At 59.6% G+C, this 20461-nt stretch overlaps 2 protein-coding genes across 3 annotated transcripts; both read left to right on the top strand.

Moving 5' to 3' along the window:
* The first annotated feature begins 1552 nt into the window (after positions 1 to 1552).
* Positions 1553 to 1988, top strand: HRURF (HR upstream open reading frame). The gene has a single exon (XM_087437275.1). It carries the CDS (start codon positions 1884 to 1886, stop codon positions 1986 to 1988), a length of 105 nt encoding a protein of 34 aa, XP_087293401.1. The 5' UTR covers positions 1553 to 1883.
* Positions 1989 to 2059: 71 nt separating this feature from the next.
* Positions 2060 to 18004, top strand: HR (HR lysine demethylase and nuclear receptor corepressor). Of its 2 annotated transcripts, none has more exons than XM_004442309.3 (19): positions 2060 to 2159; positions 3429 to 4079; positions 4790 to 5579; positions 7119 to 7269; positions 7348 to 7535; positions 8985 to 9149; positions 9931 to 10020; positions 10198 to 10313; positions 11120 to 11201; positions 11576 to 11739; positions 11853 to 12089; positions 12267 to 12432; positions 12625 to 12694; positions 12876 to 13006; positions 13126 to 13245; positions 13344 to 13459; positions 15490 to 15654; positions 16083 to 16211; positions 16396 to 18004. In XM_004442309.3, the coding sequence occupies exons 2-19, from the start codon at positions 3468 to 3470 to the stop codon at positions 16456 to 16458; spliced, it is 3555 nt and encodes a 1184-aa protein (XP_004442366.1). In that variant the 5' UTR covers positions 2060 to 2159; positions 3429 to 3467; the 3' UTR covers positions 16459 to 18004. The 2 variants fall into 2 exon arrangements, with proteins under 2 accessions (XP_004442366.1, XP_014652164.1); XM_014796678.2 differs by having other exon boundaries at positions 8982 to 9149.
* Positions 18005 to 20461: the final 2457 nt, after the last annotated feature.

The following is a 20461-nucleotide window of genomic DNA, read 5'->3' as shown; positions in this document are numbered from 1 at the left end:
GCGCACCCCAGCCCCTCATCTGAACCCTAGAACTGGCCTGGGAGCAGAGGCTGGGGCTTAGGGGCTTGGGATTGCAGTCCGTGTTAGACCCTCCACAGTTATTTCCCCTGGCACATTCAGGTCCAGGCCACCCTCGGGGGAGCTGGGGGAGGAAGGGAGTGTTAATAACTCAGTCATGTAAACAACCCCTACCAGCCTGCCCTGCCACAGAACCGGCCTCTGTGGGGAGGCAAAGGGGCTGGGTGAATCTATGCCAACATGACCCAAGTCGTGCCCAGTGCCAGCCCCTCAGGCCTCCTCTCCTCGGGACCCCTCCTCTTCCCCTCAACTGCCTCCTTTCCAGTCTCTTGGGAGGAAGGCTCCTCACGGCTCTTCATGGCTCCCCTCTCCAGGGATAGGGGTGTGACCTGGGACCAGGCTGGAGGCATCCGGGAACTCATCCCTTCGATGGGATGGGGCTGGGTGGGGTGGTGCTGCCTCTGTCCAGGTTTGGTGAAGGCAGGCCGAGGATGGCTTCCACACAGAGGCAGAGGAGTCGCGGGGTGGGAGGTGGGTGCCTGAGGGGAAGGGAAGTACCCGTTGGGCGTGTGGGTTTCTGTGTGTGTCTGAATCTGTCTGTGTGTGTTAGAATCTGTCTGTTTGTGTCTGTGCTGTGGAACCACCCCCGCAGAGGAGCCAGGATGCTTCCTCTGGTGGAGGGTGGAGGGTGCCCTGCTTTCCCATTTCCTCTCCTCCTCTCTGTCCCCTCCCAGGAGCCACTCCCATGGGCTCCTCTCCAATGTTGGGCCTGGAAGCACTGAGAACACAGGATGGGGCAGACCCCCAGAACATGGGGCTGGAGCAGGTGGTAGAGCTCATCAGGACCCACCTCCTTGTTCCAGACACTTGGTGAAACCGAGGCCCATAGAGCAGGGAGACTAGAGCCCAGGCCCTCCCAGAACTGCTAACACAGGACACTGCGCCACTGGGCCAGAGGGAGCTTGGGTGGGAACATAAACAGCAGCTTGGTCAGGTGAGGACGAGGCAGGGTAGACACCAGCTGGCCTGGTGTGCCCACGTGCCAGAGCTGGAGAGGACCAGGAGCAAGTGGTCCAGCAGGCCTGGGGCGGCTGGTGTGGGTCAGAGCGCCCATCACTGACTCGTGAGAACCCCACTGCCCCTGCCAGCTCTGGCACTGCCCCCTCCCAGGGGCCTCGCCCGAGCACCCAGAGGGGCACCCCGCCCCACCGTGGCCCAGTCCGGCCCCTCCCGCCCTTTGCTCCAATTCCCGGGCTTGGCACCTATAGTGGGGGTGCTGCCCGCCTGCCAGGCTCCGGGGCCGGGCCCACGGGAGGGTGGGGCTGCTGGGAAGCTGGCACGCTGCCCCGGGGGAGCCTCTCTCGGCAGGCGCCCGGGTGCCGTGGGGGGGAGGGGTGAACAAAGGGCTCATTCTCCCTGTGCGCAGCCGGTGGCATCGCCGGGGCGTTGGCGGAAGCCCCCAGGGCCCGGGAGGGGGCAGGCCCAGGCGGGGCCGCCGAATCACGGGCTCCTGTTTCCCGCAGGGTGCTGGAGGAGGAAACCGGCGGAGCAGCTTCCCCACTCTCAGTTGCGCGTCTGGCGATGGCGATCAGAGGTCCTGCTGCGCTCTCCGCCGCGCTCTCGCTCCATTAGACGCGCTGCGCCCTGCTGCACCCTCGCCGGTGCCTCTCTCCTGGGTCCCGGGATCGGCCCCCCTTCCAGGCACAATCCCCTCCCCCGGCCCCTCGGCCTTTCCCCCTACTCGGCCATCTCCAACCCGGGGCGCGCGTTCCCCCCGGCCCGGCTCCCTCTCTCCCTCCGGGGGCACCCGCTCCCCAGCCCCGGCCCGGCCCTCCCCGCGGCGCAGCACGGAGTCTCGGCGTCCCATGGCTCAACCCACGGCCTCGGCCCAGAAGCTGGTGCGGCCGATCCGCGCCGTGTGCCGCATCCTGCAGATCCCGGAGTCCGATCCCTCTAACCTGCGGTCCTAGAGCGCCCCCGCCGCCCCGGGGGAGAGAGCGCGCGAGTGCACTGAGCAGAGAGCGGGAGAACGAGTCTTCCCCCGTCGGCCGGAAGGCCCCGGAGCCGGTCCATGGGGAGCGGGCGCCCGCCGGCCACGACGACCGCCGCCGCCCGCGCCGCGCCCGTCCCGTGAAGCCCGGGTAAGCTCGGAGAGGGGGCGCAAGGGGCCTGCCTTTTGGGGACACTCGTAGCGGGCACTTTTGAGCCGACCCCGGGCCACACGCAGGGAGTGACTTCTCCGTGCTCCTCGGGCTGGGCCACACATCTGATAGTTAGGATGCCCACTGGGGCTGGATCGCGTTGGAGCGGTGGCCCCAGAAAACGCGAGCGCCGTGTATCACGGCTCCCTGAGCTCCCTAACCGCCCTTCTGGGGCTTCACCGAGCTGGCCCAGGGCCCCTCGCTGAGAGCGCTGCGGCTCTGGTGCCACCTGTCATCCTGGTACTTTGCACGCACGTTCAATTTTCCCTCCTTTGCCTCTCTCTGGAGCCCAGCCCGCTTTCCCCGCCTCCTTCCCTCCCCCGGCCAGGCTGCAGTTACCAGCGGCTGCCGTTGGCCCTGGCACTGCCGGCTGGACTGGGGCAGCTTGACCCATCCCAGCGGAGGCCTCTTAATCACCTCTCCTTCCCTCGGGGGGCTGCGGTGGAGATCCCAGCTCCCAGCAGTTGTCCTGGGACTCTGCTTTCTTGGCTTCAGAAGCCAAGAAACTGTAGAGCGCTGGGAAGAGGCCTGGGCTCTCCCCGGCTGCCCAGGTATAGGGAGAGAGACCAGCCAGCAGCCCTGCCTGGAGCCTCTCCCCAGTAACTCCAGCGTGCCCTGCCTGCACTTCCCACCCCTACACGCCTAGGTGGGGTGGAGGGGTGGCGGTGAGCAAGCAGTGCCCCAAAACCACAGACTGCAATGTGGGAAGAAGCCTCTGAGACTGCATATTTCCAGGGCTTATTTTACACCGAGGCCGTGGGGAGTGACGTGACTTGCCCAAGGTCACGTAGCGGGTGATGGAGTCAGAGCCAGGATCCAGCCTTCTTGTCTCCTCCTGCAGTGCCCTCCTCCAAGCTCATCTTTTGGGTTCTTGCCCCCTGTCCCTCCCCATGGCTTCTGATCAGGTTCCAGGCTCAGCGAGGCTGGAACATGTCATCCTAGAAATGGCAGTCTCTGCTGAGCCCAGGCGGGCTGTCAAGTCCTGGGCATTAGGGGGAAGAAGTGACTTCCCCACACTGGAGCATCCCACCCAGGCGGGTCCTTCAAGCTGCGTGTGAGCAGGCAGCATGGAGCCCAGCTGTGGGTTGGCAGTTGCCTTACTGGTTTGAGCTGCCTGGGTGCTGCCAGGGCGGTACCCACTCTGTACCAGGCAGTAGGCTGCTTGAGGCACGTGCCTAAGAAGCTCATGCTTTGGTGCTTATGCTCCAGGGACCTCCTCTGGAAGAGCCCCATGAGGGCAGGAGAGTGATGGAGAGTATGCCCAGCTTCCTGAAGGAGACCCCGGCCTGGGAGAAGACGGCCCCTGAGAACGGCATCGTGAGACAGGAGCTGGATACTCAGCTGCGAGAGAGCCTGCGCCGTGGGACGCTGTGCCTAGGAGAGCCTGCTCCCTTCTGGAGGGGGTTCCTGAGCACCCCAGGCTCCTGGCTTCCCCCTGGCTTCCCCCAGAGCCCCAAGGACACGATCCCACTGGTGGAGGGTGAAGGCCGCCAGAATAGGGAGAGGGAGGCCAGCTGGCCAGGTGGCAAGGAGGGGCTGCGCTGGAAGGAAGCTGTGCTCACCCATCCCCTGGCATTCTGCGGGTCCACGTCCCCACCTCGCTGTGGTCCCCTGCTTCCTGAGCATAGCGGAGGCCATCCCAAGAGTGACACTGTGGCCTTCCGGCCTTTGCACTGCCCCTTCCTTCTGGAGACCAAGATCCTGGAGCGAGCCCCCTTCTGGGTGCCCACCTGCCTACCACCCCACCTAGTGTCCAGCCTGCCACCAGAACGTCCATGTGACTGGCCTGTGGCCCCACACCCCTGGGTGTACTTGGGGGACCAGCCCAAAGTGCCCTCTGCTTTCAGCTTAGGAAGCAAGGTGAGTGTTGGAGCAGAGAAGGTACCTGGGGCTCAGGCCACGCAAGGTAGCTCAGCGGTCCTTGAGCAGCCCTGCCAGGGCTGCGCCACTCGGCCTGTCCATTCCGATGAAAAGATAAGGCAGCACCCAGTAGAGGAGCCTGTCAGCTCAGACAAAGTCAACCCCAGGCAGTTCCCCCCTGAGCAGCTCCACCTCACGAGGCCTTCCCTGCCTTCGGGCCTCTTCGGGCACTGACTCACCCATTGTCTGCCCAGGGCAAGGCCCTGGGAACAGGGCCTCAGAACATGTGGTCTTGCCCTGAGGAGGGCAAACAGGGCCTTCCTTCCAGGAGTGGGATGTGCGGGTGGCCCCATGGTCTATGTCTACGGCACCTCCCCCAGAGGCGACCTTCATGCCAGGGATGAGATTTAAAATATTTAAAACCCAGTGTGGTACAGGGCATCAGACAATCTGAATAGATCCTAGAGGCACTTTGGCTGTGCTAGCCATTAGCCTTTTAGTTGCTGGATTGTGGGGAGGTCTGGGGGTCATTAGGGCAGTGAAGAGGCACTTAGGAGAGCAGTACTGATTAACCAGTATGTGATTCCTTTGGTATTTTCACAACCCTTAAGGCCACACAGGTGCACACCTGCTGGTGGTCAGTTCTACTCATCCTTTTAAGCACTGGGAACCAAAATCAGCACTGGCTTAATCCCTTCTCCTCTCTGTAGGGCTTCTACCACAAGGATCCAAGCATTCTCAGGCTGGCAAAGGAGCCGTTGCCAACTACAGAAGCTGGGTTGTTGGGCTCAGCCCTTGGTGGGCATCTCCAGAGAACTGGGGAGGTGGAACGCCCTTCACTCCACCAGAGGGATGGAGAGACAGGAGTCGGCAGGCACCAGAATCTTTGCCCACTTCTCCTCGGGCATCCAGACACTGTTCCTGGGACCTCCTGGCCCACTTGTCCCCCAGGCCTGGTTCATACTCTTGGCAACATCTGGGCTGTCCCAGGGGGTGGGAAACTTGGGTACCAGCTGGGGCCGTCAGCCACATTAAAGTGCCCCTCTCCTGGGCCTCCTACCGCCCAAGTGGGCTGTTGCTCATCTTGCCCACCCGCTAGAGATGGAAGTCTTGGCTCTTGTGGGAAGTGCCAGGAGGGCCTGGAGGCAAGCACCAGTGGGCCCAGTGAATCCAGCGAGGAAGCAAACAAGTGCCCTGGTCCCAGGGCCTGCCCGCCCAGCCATCACACCAAGCTGAAGAAGACATGGCTCACACGACACTCTGAGCAGTTTGGGTGCCCAGGCAGCTGCCCTGGGGATGAGGAGAGCCCAGCTGCCCAGCTGCAGGCCCTCAAGAGGGCAAGCAGCCCTGAGATCTGGGGAGCAGTGGGAAGCCCAGCCGCCAAGCGCCCACCTGACCGTTTCCCAGGCAGTACGGGGCAAGGGGCCAGAGGATGGCAGGAGGTGCTGGACTCGTCATTTGGGAACAAGGCGGAGGCAGAACAGCGTGATGACCACAGAGGTAAGGGGGCGGGGGAGGGGCTGCAGGGGGCCCTACGTGGGAGGGGGCGGCCAGGACTGGGGCTTTGCAGGGAGGTGGGGTCAGTAGGTCCATTATGAGTGGATCACACCCCATTGTCCAGTTCCCTCCCAGTTGTGATAGCTCTCTGGGAGTTCCTTAGCATCGACAGGCCAGAGCCTTCCACCAAGTGCCGTCTGTTTCCATTCACCTCCTCCGAAGACATGATGTGTTGGCGGCAGTATAATGACATGGTTAAGAGCATGGGCTCTGAGTCAGAGTGCTGAGTCCTGACTTTGCTGATCGGTACTATGTGACCTCTGGCTGGTTACTTCACCTCTCTGGGCCTCAGTTTCTTCATAAGACTGCTGTGAAGATTAGATGATCTAATTCACCTAAAGGGCTTTGAAGGATTCCTGGCACTTAGTAAGCACTCAATAAACATTCACCTTTATGATTATTTGTGCCACAAATCCCCATCTGGGGGATTGCATCTCCTGAAGGACCCTTTGTCCTGCCTCAGGAACAAAGAACTACTCTCTTGGCCAGCTGGGATCATGGAAATTCAGTTTGGACTCTGCCAATGTTAGGGCCTTGGGCACATCCTGGACCCCTCTGTTACACTGTGCCCTTCACGGAGGGCTCTGGCACTGCCGGCCCCAGCCTCCGTTCTTCAGGATCACCTCAGTCTCTTGGCCTCCTGGACTTCTGGGCCTGGATCAAGCCTCTCTCACTCTCTCTTTTTTTGTGTGTGAGGAAGATTAGCCCTGAGCTAATATCCGTTGCCAATCCTCCTCTTTTTTGCCGAGAAAGATTGGCCCTGGGCTAACATCCGTGCCCATCTTCCTCTACTTTATATGGGACGCCACCACAGCGTGGCTTGATAAGCAGTGCGTCGGTGCGCGCCCGGGATCTGAAACCCCGCACCCTGGGCCGCCAAAGCGGAGCACGTGAACTTAACCACTATGCCACCAGGCTGGCCCCAGGCCTTTCTTGATGGCCTTGCCTAAGCACCCCTGCATGTGGCATGGCTCTGTTCACTCTCTCCCAGGCCCCAGCCTGTGCTGGGAAGTTGCTGGCCCCTCAGCCTTCTTGGGTTACTGCACCTGTGGCCTATGTTGAAACTCCCCAGCCTTCTCACCTTCCGGCGCCCTCCGTCCACATTGGGATTGTCTCCTCATGCTGTCATGCAGCCAGCGGTGTCACAGCCCACGGTGGAGCTCTCCAAAGTCTGCACTGGCTGGATCCTGCACTTGGGGCAGGCCCATTGCTCCACCTGCCCCAGCCTTGGGCTCAGCACCCAGACCCCTCCTCTTGGCCCGGCAGTCCCTGTCAGAGCACTGTCAGGCTCCCCACTCAGCCTTTTTTACGAGGCTTCTAGCTGCCTGGTTCACTGTCGCTAGTTCCCAACCAGACATCATAGGCCAGGGCCTAGGGACTGGGCTGGCTCTGTGTGTGGGCGGGCTGGGTACTAAGGCAGGGCCTGAGGTTCGCATAAGCCCAGGGAGCCCAGACTGCTGACCAGCTACATTGTCTTCTCAGGACCCCCAGATGGCAGGGCCAGCCTCCAGGACCCAGGGCTTCAGGATACACCTTGCTTGGCTCCCCCGGCAAGCATTGCTCAGTGCCAAAGCTGTGCTCAGGCAGCTGGAGAGGCAGGAGGGCTGGCCTGCCACTCCCAGCAAGTACCGAGGTGAGCCCTTGCCCCTGGATGCCTGCAGCATCCTCCCACTCAGGACTCCCTCCTCACCTTCCGCTGCCCTGTCTCCAGATTGCCTCTGGGAGGGGAGCAGCAGCAGGAGGAAGACTCGGCAGCCAGCTCTGAGGAGGGAGGAGGGTCTGGCCTGGAGGCCGGGCTCAGCACGGGCCTTGCCAAGCACCTGCTAAGTGGTTTGGGGGACCGATTGTGCCGCCTGCTGCGAAGGGAGCGGGAAGCCCTGGCCTGGGCACAGCGGGAAGGTGAGCAGGACCCACAGGGCATTCGGGACCCTGCGAGGGCCTGGTCCTGTGATCACTGTGCTTTCAGGAGGAACATGGGCCAGCAGAGAGTGGGCCCTTCCCTCCCACCAGCACTGCCTGTCCAGCCGCCAACTCAAGAGAGCTCCTGCCCTGCTTTGCCCTTATTCTCGGCTGAGGCTCTTAGTCAACACACATTCTGAAGTTTCTGGCCCGGGTGGGGGATGTTGGGAAGGTGTAAACCTGGTCCAGCCCAACTCTCTAAGAGCTTTTGGGCTTGCTGGGGAAACAAGACTGAGTGCCAAGTGTCTCTAAGAGTTCTCGAGGGTAGAGGAGCTCCCTGCAAGTTTGTGCCATAAGGAAGGTGTCCAGGGTGGCGAGGCTCACGGCCCTAGGAGGCTGGTAGGGTTTGGGCTGAGGTTAGAGACTGGTGGAGCACAAGGCGTTTAGCTAGTCCCTCTGGCTGGAGGCTCTCCCTCCTGCGTCCGTTTCACAGTACCACACCTGAGGTCCTGTCACTCCCTGGGTGGGGGCCTGTTGGTAGCTCCCTCTTGTCCCAGAAAGTCCAGCCCCTTCCCCTTTCGTCAGCTGGCCCCGTCTCCCCTGCCACTCCCTCAGCCCAGATTCCCGGCACACCGCCCTCCTTCTCGGCTCACCTGAGCTTGTCTGTGCCCTCGGGCCTTGGCACTCTCGTTCCTACTGTCTGGAATGCCCTTCTCCTCCTGTTCTACCTGGTGAATGAAAACTTACTCATCACTCGGGGCCCATTTGTGCAGCTGCCCCGACATCCCCACCCTCATCCTTCCATCCCGTTCTCATTCTCCCACCCACCCCATGGTGCCATAATCATTGCCACGTTTATGGGTCCGTCTACTCCTTGGAATGTGAGCGCTGGGAGAGCAAGTGCCAAGTCCTGACCAGTTCTGAATCCCCAGCATCCAGCCCGGGACAAGACAAGGTGTTTGTTGAACGAGTAAATGAATGTGTGTTCGCTGGCATCCTTCCACTTACCAGTGAGAGTTTAGTCTGAAACTCTGGGTGAGGGAAGGAGTGGCCTCCTAAGGTTTCTTCTTTTGACATACAGAGTCCCCTGAAGAAGGACCACCGTGGGAGGGAGGGAGGGAGGGAGGTGGTGAAGGGATGTGTTGGAAGTGGTGTGGATTGGTAATTCAGGGCCACTGGGGACTCCCTGCGCAGGAACTGGGGAGATGAGGCCTGCACTGTCCCTGGGAGGGTTTGCTGCAGACGACGGTGCTGCCGGGAGGTTCTTTACAGGGACAGCCAAGTGAGTGAGGGTGTCTGTAGGGGGCCTGTCTCCCCTCTGGGGCAGCCCCTCGGTGGAAACTGCCCCTGCTTCTCCCCATCCCTGCCTGGAGGACTCCCACATGAGGTCATCAAAAGGGGCCTGTGGCTTGAGCCCCCTCTGACCCTGCTCTCTCCCACGGTCAGCAGGACAGGGGCCAGCCGGGACAGACGACAGCCCAGGCATTCCACGCTGCTGCAGCCGCTGCCACCACGGACTCTTCAACACCCACTGGAGATGCCCCTGCTGCAGCCACCGGCTGTGTGTGGCCTGTGGCCGCATGGCGGGTGCTGGGAGGGCCAGGGAGAGAGCAGGTGGGAAAGCATCCGGGACCCGAAGGTGGCAGGGCAGGGACAGGGCCTGGGAAGGGCTGCTCTAAGGTTTGTGGCCGTTCCTTGGCTGCCTCTCCCCAGGAAAGCCTCCCTCCCCTCCTAGCCCCCACCTCAGCCACCACTGCTCAATGCCCCTTAGAGCAGATCTTTCCCTCTCCCTAGATCAGAGGCCACACCTGTGTCCTTACCCACCATTAAAAGAAGTGGAGGGCCCACCCTATGCCTCCCACTTTGCTCAGCTTGCACCTTTTTAAGCCTTACAACACTGTGAGCTGGGTATTATTGCCTCCATTTTCCAGATAAGAAAAATCAGAGCAGTTGGGTGACTTGTACAATGTCACACAGTAAGTGTTGGGTCCAGGATTTAGAGTCAGGTCTTTTGATTCCAAGTCCTGTTCTCTTCACAGTTCTCAGCTTTCTCTCCCTTGGCTCAACTTGGCCACCTGAGGGCTTGAAATTTCCCAATGTTCCAACACACATGGCCAAAAAGAGTTCCAGAGTCAGAAACGTTTTGGAACACTGTATTCCATCTGTATTCCACTGATGATCATCTTGGAGTCTTGCAACACTTATCAGCATATTAAAGTCTCTGCGTTCTGCGAGCAGAGAATCCTACGTCACTACTGAACCCAGTTTCGTAGAAAGCCCATGTCTGGTCGATTGTCGAGCCCCTGACTTAGATATCATGCCCTTGCCCTTCACCCCTGACCTTAGCCTGTGGTTACCTTGGTTCTGACACAGCTTCTCCCTTCCCACCCCACAGGCTCTCAGGAACAGTCCACAGAGGAGTGTGCGCAGGAGGCTGGGCACGGGGCCTGTCCCCTGATGCTCACCCAGTTTGTCTCCAGCCAGGGTGAGCCATTTTGGAGGGATAGGGTGTGCAGACGGCTGATCCTGGGGGAGACCAGCTTCCTGTGTGGATGTCCCTCAGCCCGATCCTATGCCTTCCCGGTTGGTGAGGCCAAGCAGCCCAGGGGTGGCCTCCTGTCCTCACTCACCACCAAATTCCATTTCCCGTCTCCCCTCACAGCTTTGGCAGAATTGAGCACCGCAATGCACCAGGTCTGGGTCAAGTTCGACATCCGGGGGCACTGCCCCTGCCAAGCTGATGCCCGGGTGTGGGCCCCAGGAGATGGGGGCCAGCAGGTAAGAAGCAGGGCATGGGACAGGTACAGAGCACAGCTAGGCCCCAGGGCTGGGCAGTGTGTCTGCAAATTTTGACCCTGGCAGGGTTCGGCCCTTTCCTTTTGATGGGGATGATGAGGGACATGGAGGCTGAGTAAAGTCAGGGTACTTCTCGCCCGCCTTCCCAAGAGATTAGGATCCGTGGAGTGAGCTCTGGCATCCACCTCACCCCGCCCCGCCCCGCAGAAACCCAGAGCTCCTGCTCGTTCTGTGCATGCTACCGCTTGGCTCTCGCCACATCACACAAGGGCGAGGCCTGCGTGTCCTCCTCTCCGCCTCCAGGCGCGGGCCCCTGCAGGTAGGGCGCTGGCCCCGTCTCAGTCACCCCTGCACCTAATACACAGCAGGTGTTCAGTACACATTTGACAAAGTTTTTATGAAATTCATGTATTATAGAAGTCGTTCATTCAAGAAATAGTTTGTTGAATGCATGTTGTGTACCAGACACTGTGCTGCACACCCACTGTGGAAAATTTGGAAAATACAGACAAGTATAAAGAAGAAAACAACATGGCCTGTCATGCTGCCATTATCATTGTGACACATGTCTTTCCGGTCATTTGCCTATATATGATTTCAAGTCTACTGTAGTCTATTGTAGACGGTTTTCCACCTAATGTTATATCATATAACATTTTGCTCCTTGTAAACACGACTTAGGACTTAGAAGAGTCCATTGTTAATACTTGTGGGTTGAATTGGATTGAGTCGTGTCTGCCATTTTTAAATCTCTGGTTGGGTTGGGGGGTGGTGGATGGGTATAACAGAAGGAGCCGACAGAGAAAACTCTCCCAACTCCACAACCTTCTTGCAACGGGGATACCAACAGGACCAAGGACATCAAAGAGGGTGAGTGGCCTGCCCCTCGCTGAAGCTGGGCCAGGGCTGGAGTCCCCAGGAGACACTGGAATTGCTTTAGCCATCCCTTCCCCCCATAATCTCTGTCACTCTTCCCAAGTCATTCCAGAGAAAATAAATCTAAATACAATCTAGGACAAGCCTCCTAACCCCTCTCCACCAGGCCCGCCTTCTGAGCCCCTCCTTCAGAGGGGGAGCTGCCGGCAGGAAAGCTGGTGGTGGGAGGCGAGTGCATCTGGAGTAGAGCTGATGTGGGCAGTCCCAGGGAGGGGAGAGCGGACTGGGCCAGGACATGAGGGAAGGGCCTGTGGTCACCGTAGCCTCAAGAGAAAGGTGAAGCCCCTCACCATTTTCCTTCCCGACAGAGACCCCGGACTCCACAGATACCCTGGCAGAGGACCGTGCTGGCCGAGGGCCCCTGCCTTGTCCCTCGCTCTGTGAACTGCTGGCCTCCACTGCTGTCAAACTCTGCTTGGGGCATGAGCGGATACACATGGCCTTCGCCCCCGTCACTCCAGCCCTGCCCAGTGTGAGCAAGGGCATGGAGGGAGGGCTGGGGGCCCGAGGACAGAGGCTGGGCTGGCCCTTCCTGTGGGGTCGGGTGAGTCCTGAGCCCTCCTGGCCCTCCCTCCATCCCTGCAGGATGACCGCATCACCAACATCCTGGACAGCATCATTGCGCAGGTAGTGGAACGGAAGATCCTGGAGAAAGCCCTGGGGCCGGGGCTGCGGGCCGGACCGGGCCTGCGCAAGGGCCTGGGCCTGCCCCTCTCCCCGCTGCGGCCCCGGCTGCCTCCTCCTGGGGCTTTGCTGTGGCTGCAGGAGCCCAGGCCTCGGCGTGGCCTCCACCTCTTCCAGGAGCACTGGAGGCAGGGCCAGGTGAGCTCCCCATTGCCCCCTCTCACCTCTCACGGCCTCGCCTACCCTCAGGGCTGTGGTCCCTAGGGCCAGGCGGAGTCCCCACGCTGTTCTGGTGCCCCCTACAGCACACCCTGGCCTGGCCATGGTGGGCGCCCCATCTGTTCTCCCATAGCCCCCTTCCTTTCCCCACTACAGCCTGTGTTGGTGTCAGGGATTCAGAGGACATTGCGAGGCAACCTGTGGGGGACCGAAGCTCTTGGGGCTCTTGGAGGCCAGGTGCAGGCACTCACCCCCCTCGGGCCTCCCCAGCCCACAAGCCTGGGCAGCGCTACATTCTGGGAGGGCTTCTCCCGTCCTGAGAGTGAGTATCCCTGATTGGTAGAGGTAGCTGGGGGCCTGAGCCGGGTGGTGACAGAGTCTCAGAATGACTCTGGGGACAGCTGGAAGCAGAGCCCTGGGCTGAAACTGGACTCTGTTGCTGCCACTGGGGCAGGGGCCTCTGGGCCAAGGAGGTTCCTCCCTGGGCCAAGGACCTTTCTGTCTCCTCCCCTAGTTCGCCCAAAGTCAGAGGAGGGCTCAGTCCTTCTGCTGCACAGAGCTCTGGGGGATGAGGACACCAGCAGGTGTGTATGGTACCAAGGGCTGCTCTGACTTCCCCAGCCACCGCCAGCTCTTTGCCATCCTTCCTCTCCTCCTTCTTCCCCCACCACATGACCCTCTGGGAGTCACCCCAGTAGTGGAGGCTTCGACAGGGTCTCTGTTGCCTGGGTTGAGCCTGCTGGCTGTGACCCACTCCCTCCACAGAGTGGAGAACCTGGCCGCAAGCCTGCCACTCCCAGAGTACTGTGCCCAGCGTGGGAAACTCAACCTGGCTTCCTACCTCCCCCCGGGCCCTCCCCTGCGTGCACTGGAGCCCCAGCTGTGGGCAGCCTATGGTGAGTGCCAACTCCACTCCTGCCCAGTCCCTACCCCCATTCCTGTCATCTCTGGGCACACATGTGCCTGTGTCAAGGTCCTGGGACCCGTTCTCCCTTGTCCTTTCTCCATCATGCAGGTGTGAGCCCACACCGTGGCCACCTGGGGACCAAGAACCTTTGTGTGGAGGTGACCGACCTGGTCAGTGTCCTGGTACGTGCTGAAGCCCCGCTGCCTGCCTGGCACCGGGTACAGAAAGGTGGGTCCTCAGCTGGAGGCAGGGGTGGGGACCAGCTGCAGACACGAGGTGCTGTCTCTTCCCGCCCTGGGCCCCCCTAAGCCAGTTTTCTCCCTCAGACTTCCTCTCAGGCCTGGACGGAGAGGGGCTCTGGTCTCCGGGCAGCCAGGTCAGCACTGTGTGGCACGTGTTCCGGGCACAGGACGCCCAGCGCATCCGCCGCTTTCTGCAGATGGTGAGGAGGGAGCCGGGAGCCCTCCCCTTCCCCTGCGCAGCCCTCGTGCTCCCTGGGAGTGGGGGCTCCCAGCCCCAGAAGCTCTCTCTGTCTGTGTGTGCGCCCTGTGTGCTCACTCCCCCGCTCAGGTGAGCTGGACAGCCTCGACCCACAGACAGGTGCAGAGAAGGCAGACTGGGACCATGTGGGAGTCCTGCAGTGGGGCACAGAAAGAGCAGGGGGTTGAGGCGGGTCCTGGTAATGAAGTGAAAGCAAGAGCTGCCGCAGGCTGGGGGCCATGCAAGGGCCGTGCGTACATCCTTTCAGTTATTGTCACAACCACCTCATGAGGCAGGTACTGCTGCTTTCCCATTGTGCAGATTGGAAAACTAAGGCTGCGTGGTGGAGCTGGGACCTGAGCTTACGGCTATTCCCACCCCTGGTCACGACAGGGGTCCTCCTGGGGGCCCCCTCCTGGGGGCAGGCAGCCTCCCCTTCATGGGCTCTGGGTGGGGCTGGCAGAGGGCAGAGAGAAGCCCATGTGAGATGCCTCCTGCTACTCCCCTTTCCGTCATCCACACCTTATGAGGAGGTGCTCCTTGAGCTGCTAACAAGTAAGGGCTGAGGGAGGCAGCTTGGCAGTGGAGGGAGAGACTGCACCAGGCTAAGGGGCAGGGGGAGGTGAAGATGAGGGGGTGAGCAGGAGGCAGGAAGCTCCAGGGGGTGAGGGAGGTGGGAGGCCAGTGTTAAGATTAGGGCAGCCCAGTGGTTCCAAAGTCTAGCTGAGCCCTGATTGTCCCGGGGAAAAGACGTCCACCATGTGTCACCCCTGCTAAGGCACAAGCCTACACACAGATGTGCAGATGCCAACATGGCTGTCCAGCACCGCCCTCCTGCCCACAGGCATGCGTGTCTGCAGGCATATCGATAGACACACACAGATCTGTAGATGCACACACAGATGCTGGAACACGCAGAGGGGAGCAGACAGAAGCACACCTTCACACACAGATGGCCTCGTCTAGTCTGGGTGTGGCTGGTTGTGGGCAGTCCCATACAGCCAAACCCGATGATTCACGGGGAAAGTCTGAGGGGCATATTCTCCCGGGGTGGCCTGGGAAACACTGCTTCTAGCTCCAGGATGGACTTGAACCTCCAGGGGCAAAGAAACCTTGGCACCTGCCTGGGGCTACCCTAGGGTCCAACCTGGCTCACCAGCCTCCCCTCTCCCCATGGCCTAGTCTTGGAGCCCTGAGCCCTAAGCCCAGGGACACTTGCTGAAGTCCTAGCTGAAGGGGTGGGTTTAGCTGGTGGCCAGTTGGAGCACGATGCAGGTGTCAGGTATTCACTTCTGCAGTGAACATCTCCTTCTCTGGCCTCCATGAGGCCCTGGCTGCCCAAGTTGCTCCCTGCTCTGGCTGGGCTGGTGAAAGCCCCCATAGCTCTGCCTGCTTCAGAGGCCTCCGCCTGGACAGGCAAGCCTGTCTATCCACTGGGAATCAGAACTTCTGTGTGGCCTTGCCTTTTCTGGATCTGGGATCTTAGAAGATCAATCCAAATTGTCTCCCCAGGGACATATAGCTATCTCCCCACCTATGGTTTAGTGCACAATTCAGGATGTCCACAGGACTCCAGGTTAAGAGCTCCTGGTGCAGATGGTTTAGGAGTTGGGATGATGCAGGAGGTCTTCCGGGGTTTTGGAGAAAGGGGGACCTTTGAGAGAGAGAGCAAGGGCCCAGGGCCAGGGACGCAGAGGCTATTCAATGTGTTGAGCCACAGTAAAGCGGGGATTTAGACCCCCGCGGCAGAGCCCTCAATCCTTTCCTCTAAGCTCCTTCTAGCCAAATCTCTGTTCTGCCAATCTGTGCCACCCCAGCCCCTCACCGCCCAGCCCCTTTCTCTCCCACCCCTAAGTTCTCCCCTGCCTGCCCTTCAAGACTTGACCGCTTCAGCTCTTTCCTGCGCCCCCGGCCTCTGGGAAGCCAAGGCTCGTTCTGCTGCAGCCTGCCCTCGCCTTGCCCCTTACTCATTCCCCCTTCTCTTTCTTTGAGGTGTGCCCGGCCAGTGCAGGCAACCTGGAGCCTGGCACCCCGGGCAGCTGCTACCTGGACGCAGGGCTGCGGCGGCGCCTGCGAGAGGAGTGGGGCGTGAGCTGCTGGACCCTGCTGCAGGCCCCTGGAGAGGCGGTGCTGGTGCCTGCGGGGGCTCCCCACCAGGTGCTTCCCCAGTGGGCCAGGGGCTCTGCAGAGAGCTCAGAATCTCAGAAGCGGCAAGAACAAACATCACTGTGATACAGTGTTCCCTGGCCTGTTACAGCCTTATCCTTCTCAAGCCCCCAGAGCTGGGCAGGGCAGGAATTCAGGCCCCCACAGCAGGGAAGAGGAAACGGCAGAGAAGCTAAGCAGTCTTGAAGTCATCAAGCCGAACTGGGCTTTGTGTCCTCAGATGCCGACTGCCTGTGCTGTCTCTGGCATCCCCTTGGCCTGGTTTTGGCTGTGCCCTTGGGGTACCTGGTGCTGGATCCAGGGCCTCTACTCTGAGAGCTGGGTTGGGGTCATTATAGGAAGTAGAGACCAGAGGTGCAGCGGGAGGATGATCATCCTGGGCCTCTGCTGACCCTCCTGCCCCCTCCTCCCTGGCACAGGTGCAGGGCCTAGTGAGCACAGTGAGCGTCACTCAGCACTTCCTGTCCCCCGAGACCTCTGCCCTCTCTGCTCAGCTCTGCCACCAGGGACCCAGCCTGCCCCCTGACTGCCGCCTGCTTTATGCCCAGGTGAGTATGACACTGGCCAGGAGGCTGGGTGTGTTGCCCAAGTGCCCCTGTGGCCCAGCTGGGGTGGCATAGCAGATCCAGCTCTGTGCCAAGCAGGCAGCCAGCCTGGGCCCAGGAAGGGCATTCTTGGGGGGAGGGCCCAGGGCTGTGACTGAAAACTCCTTATCCTCTCTCTTTCTCCTAGATGGACTGGGCTGTGTTCCAAGCAGTGAAGGTGGCTGTGGGAACATTACAGGAGGCTCAGTAGGGGGGTGCCAGGTGTCTGGGGTAGGGGTGGGGCAAGTAGGCCAAGTGCTCAGCCCAGGCACAGCTTCAGCAGGGAATGATGCTGGGGGACGTGGGGACTTTCGGTGAATCCTACAAGCACCACTCTGGGCACAAGCAGGGCACCCTGTTCCCCACCCCTGACCTGGGCCCTAAAGCCAACAGCCACAGTGCCACCACAGCTCACTGCCCTGCACAGGCTGGCGCCTGCTCCACCCCTGCGCCCCTCTGCATGGTACCAGGCCCACGCTGGGGATGATTGACTCCCTCCAACCCCTGCCCCCAACCCAGGAGACAAACAGCCCTTCCTTAGGGTACCTTGGGAATCATTCTGGTTTAAGCAACACCTTCTGCTGCCTCATCCCCTGCTGCCCACCTCTGCCTCAAGCTCTGCTTACACCACCCACATCCTCCCTGCGCCCCACTTCACACTGCAGGCATGCTGGACAAGGGGCCGCCAAAATTCTGCCCTCTTTCTAGGCAGCTGTGAAGAGTGGGGAGGGGTGGCATCAGGGGACTGCCCAGGCTTGGCTGGAGGGAATGATATGGGCAGTGCCCTGTCCCTCCTCCCTCCTCTCACCTCCCTCCTTCATAATTTCCATTAAAGTCTGTTGTTTTGTGAATGCTGCCAGTGTGGTTGGCCCTGCTTCTGCAGGCCACATGGACTGGGGAGGGAGGGGAGACATGGAAATGGAGTGTGTGGGTGGGTGCTGGGGCCAGGGTGACAGGGACCTCAAACACCCCTGCCTGCTCTTCTGGAGGACCTGGGTCCCTGCCTCTTGCTGAGGAGCAGATGGAGCCTTCCAGGGGGCTGCCCCTGAAGATGCTCCTGACAGCCACAGCAGGCAGGGCAGAGCCCTGGGGTGCAGCAGTGAGGCGGCCTCCCTGGTGGCATAGGCTGCAGAGATCTGGAGCCCGAACACTTCCTGCAAACTCCAGGCTGCCCCATCTCTCCGTCGGACCTCACCTGGAGCACCCGGAGGGTGGCCCAAGAGAGCCCTTGCCCAGCCGTCTGCCCTCGGTGTCCCAGGCCCACCACCCCGCCCTGGACTGAACATGCTGCCCGACTGCTGCCAGCCCTTCCCCACCCCAGGGCCCTCTGGTGTGGCTCTGCCCGCTCCCCTGCCCTTGTCCATCTCAGCCCAGCACGCTCCAACCCTTGTTATACCAAATTGTTTCTGCGGTGGTTCAGGGGATGTTTTCTTATGAAATAAAATTTTTTATTATAAATGTAATATACTTTCAGAACATTCAGAAAATAAGAAAAAATCACCTGTAAGCCCACTTCCACTCACCCCCAACCCAACCACTATTAGTATTTGGTGTACTTCCTTCTAGCATTTTCTCCAAGGAGCTGACTTACGCACAGTTGAGCCGGTGTGTTTGTACTTGGTTCTTCCTTTAACACTGTGTTGTGATCATTTGCTGTGTTGCTACCTGACTTTCATTTTAAACAGCTGCTTATATTCCATAAGTGGCTTTCCTGTGATTTATGTAATCATCCCTCATTAAAAAAAAAAAATTAGGTTTCTTCATTGTTTGCAAAGCTGGGTTATTTTCATTTTTTGATGGGATAGAAAAAAAAGAAAAAATTAAGGACCTGCTACACTTCACTGTGCCGCTGTTTCCATCTAACTGATCTCCTTTCTCCCCTTGTCATTATGTTGAGGTAGATACCATTTATTTCCATTTTACAGAAGAAGAAACAGTCAGGCAGGGATTAAGTGAGTCACCCAAGGTCACACAGCAATTTTAGTGGCAAAATTGGGATTTGGACCAAGTTTCCTGCGTCGAGCCACCTCATTTACAGTATCGTCTTCCTGCTTAATGGACTCTGCAGACGGGCCTGCTGGCCTCTCTGTCCTCCTCCTTCCAAAGGAGGCACTACACAGCTGGTCAGGTTCCAAGTGGCCCTGAGTGACCCATCCCTACCTATACTTCACCTTACAGAGCTATGTCCTGGTGTCACCCCAGAACTCCAAACATGGGGTCCTTCCTGTGGGAAGATGGGGATGGCCCAGTCACTGCACCTCTCTCTTCCCCACAAGACCTCTCTGCTGCCTCCCCTTTCATGGTGGGTCACAGCACCCTCGAGGGCACACTGCAAACAGCAGGTGGACCAAATGTTCCAGGACTGGACCTGGTAATGAAGCCAGTCCCGGTGGGGATTGACCCTCAGGCTCAGCTTGGGGCACTTGGTGGCATTCTTCCTCATGGAGGCACGACTGGCTCCCCGCCGTCCAGCCTGCCCCTCGGGCCTCTGCTTCTCCCAGCACCCCCGCTGTCCACCTTCGGCTCCAGCCCCTCTCACCGGCCTGGATATCACAGAGGCGCATCCCTCAGAGCTAGACGTGACCTCGGGGTGGGTATGTCCAACGCTGCCTTCTTCTTATAAAGTACATTTTTTAGACCTTTTATTTAGAAATGATTTTCGATTTACAGTCAAATCACAAAGAAGTACAGAAGGTTCCCAATTACCCTTCATCCAGGTTCCTCTCCTGTTAACATCTTACATACCACAGCACAGAGATCAAAACTGAGACATTGATATCGATGCAACACTGTTAACTAGGTGAGGGACTTTACTGGGATTTCGCCAGTGTTCCACTCATGTCCTTGTCCTGTTTCAGGATCCACCAGTGCCTGCATTTTACAGATGGCCTAGAGGGTAGATGGGGTTCCCCCAAGGTCACTCACACAGCCAGCTTGCGGCGGCAGAGCGCAGGCTGAAGCTAGACTCCTTTCCCTTGCACGTTGGGCTACTGCACTCGTCACTCTTCCTGCTTCGTCAGGGGCCAGGGCTTGCTGCTCGGTAAGCGACTCCAGTTCACAGACACTTGTGCCTCATGCTGTCCGCCAGCCCCTGACCCTGTTCCCAAGGTTGCCTACACTGCCCTCCTGCACATGTGCTCACCCACATACGCGTGTCCCCAGGCCCTGACACGGCTGGCTCAGGCTTCGCTCCCGTGGGTGCTGGGAGTGGTACTGCGTGGTCCACCAGTTCAGCCACTCCTGTCCACCGCCTGCGCGGCCACCCCCAAAGCCAGTGCACGTCCCTCTCTGGGAATGGAGGACGCAGAGCAAACTTGACGGAGGCCTTCCTTTGTTTCTGGTTCTGGAGGTTTCTATCGCAGCTTCTCCCCACTCCAGCTTTTCCTGTTCTGTCTCAGGCACTCTTGTCTCAGTGTGGTATGTGTGATCCTCCACTGCCTTGAGAAGGTCTACTTTCTGTCGTCTCCCTCAGCGCTCCGGCAAAGGCTAGGCACACCCCTCGAGGCCCCTCTGCCTGTGCAGCCCTGCACAGTTTACAAGTGGCTTTCACGTCGCCTCATGTGCAGGATCACCACTTAACAGGAGAGGAGCACTTTTCCAGTGATGGGGGGAGTGGAGCCGCCGTTTATTGCCTCTTTGCTCTTCCAGGCAGGCAAGCTGTCTGCTGTTCATCTTAGGCTGCCTCTGAGGCTCTCAGAGCCCTGTCCAGACATGAACTCACTCCCTCTCAAATCATCCCCAGGAGGCAGAAAGGAGTCTGGGACCAATGCTGTCCCCACTTCACAGATGGGAAAACCGAGGGACACACACACACACAGCAAATGCACTGACAAGTTGCTCTGCAGTCCTGCGGCCCTGACCTTCAGCCCTGTGAGTTCAGTTGTTTTGGGAGGTGAGAGGTGTTGGATAGGGTTGGAGTCAGCAATGTTCACCAAGTGCCTCAAAAGAGTGTCGGCCCACGGGGGATACCCCCAGCCTAATACCAGCCCTGCCTCCAGGGACTTGCAGTCAGTTCAGTACGTGAAAAGGGCCTGAAGGGGCTGACCCGGTGTGGCTGGAATTACTGAGAGTACAGTCTAGTTCCATGGCGGCCCTGCAGGCAGATTTCAAGAAAGTGGGTCTTTGTGTGGTAGCAACAAGTGCCGTGGCTGGAAAGGCCCAGCCTGGAGGGTTGCTGGGCTGCCTGGTGATGGACCCATGCTGGACAGTCCACA

The sequence above is a fragment of the Ceratotherium simum genome, chromosome 12, assembly GCF_057802395.1.
Source record: "Ceratotherium simum simum isolate JZ-2026a chromosome 12, ASM5780239v1, whole genome shotgun sequence".
NCBI lineage: Eukaryota > Metazoa > Chordata > Mammalia > Perissodactyla > Rhinocerotidae > Ceratotherium > Ceratotherium simum.
This window is presented reverse-complemented; position numbering and strand designations above follow the sequence as displayed.

What these genes read in the sequence shown, in the direction of transcription:
- HRURF (XM_087437275.1), top strand. Translation starts at nt 1,884, where the DNA reads ATGGCTCAACCCACGGCCTCGGCCCAGAAGCTGGTGCGGCCGATCCGC.
- HR (XM_014796678.2), top strand. Translation starts at nt 3,468, where the DNA reads ATGGAGAGTATGCCCAGCTTCCTGAAGGAGACCCCGGCCTGGGAGAAG. An exon ending in TCCGCCGCTTTCTGCAGATG is followed by an intron (nt 13,460 to 15,489) that starts GTGAGGAGGGAG and finishes TCTTTCTTTGAG; the next exon opens with GTGTGCCCGGCCAGTGCAGG. An exon ending in CTGCGGGGGCTCCCCACCAG is followed by an intron (nt 15,655 to 16,082) that starts GTGCTTCCCCAG and finishes TCCCTGGCACAG; the next exon opens with GTGCAGGGCCTAGTGAGCAC.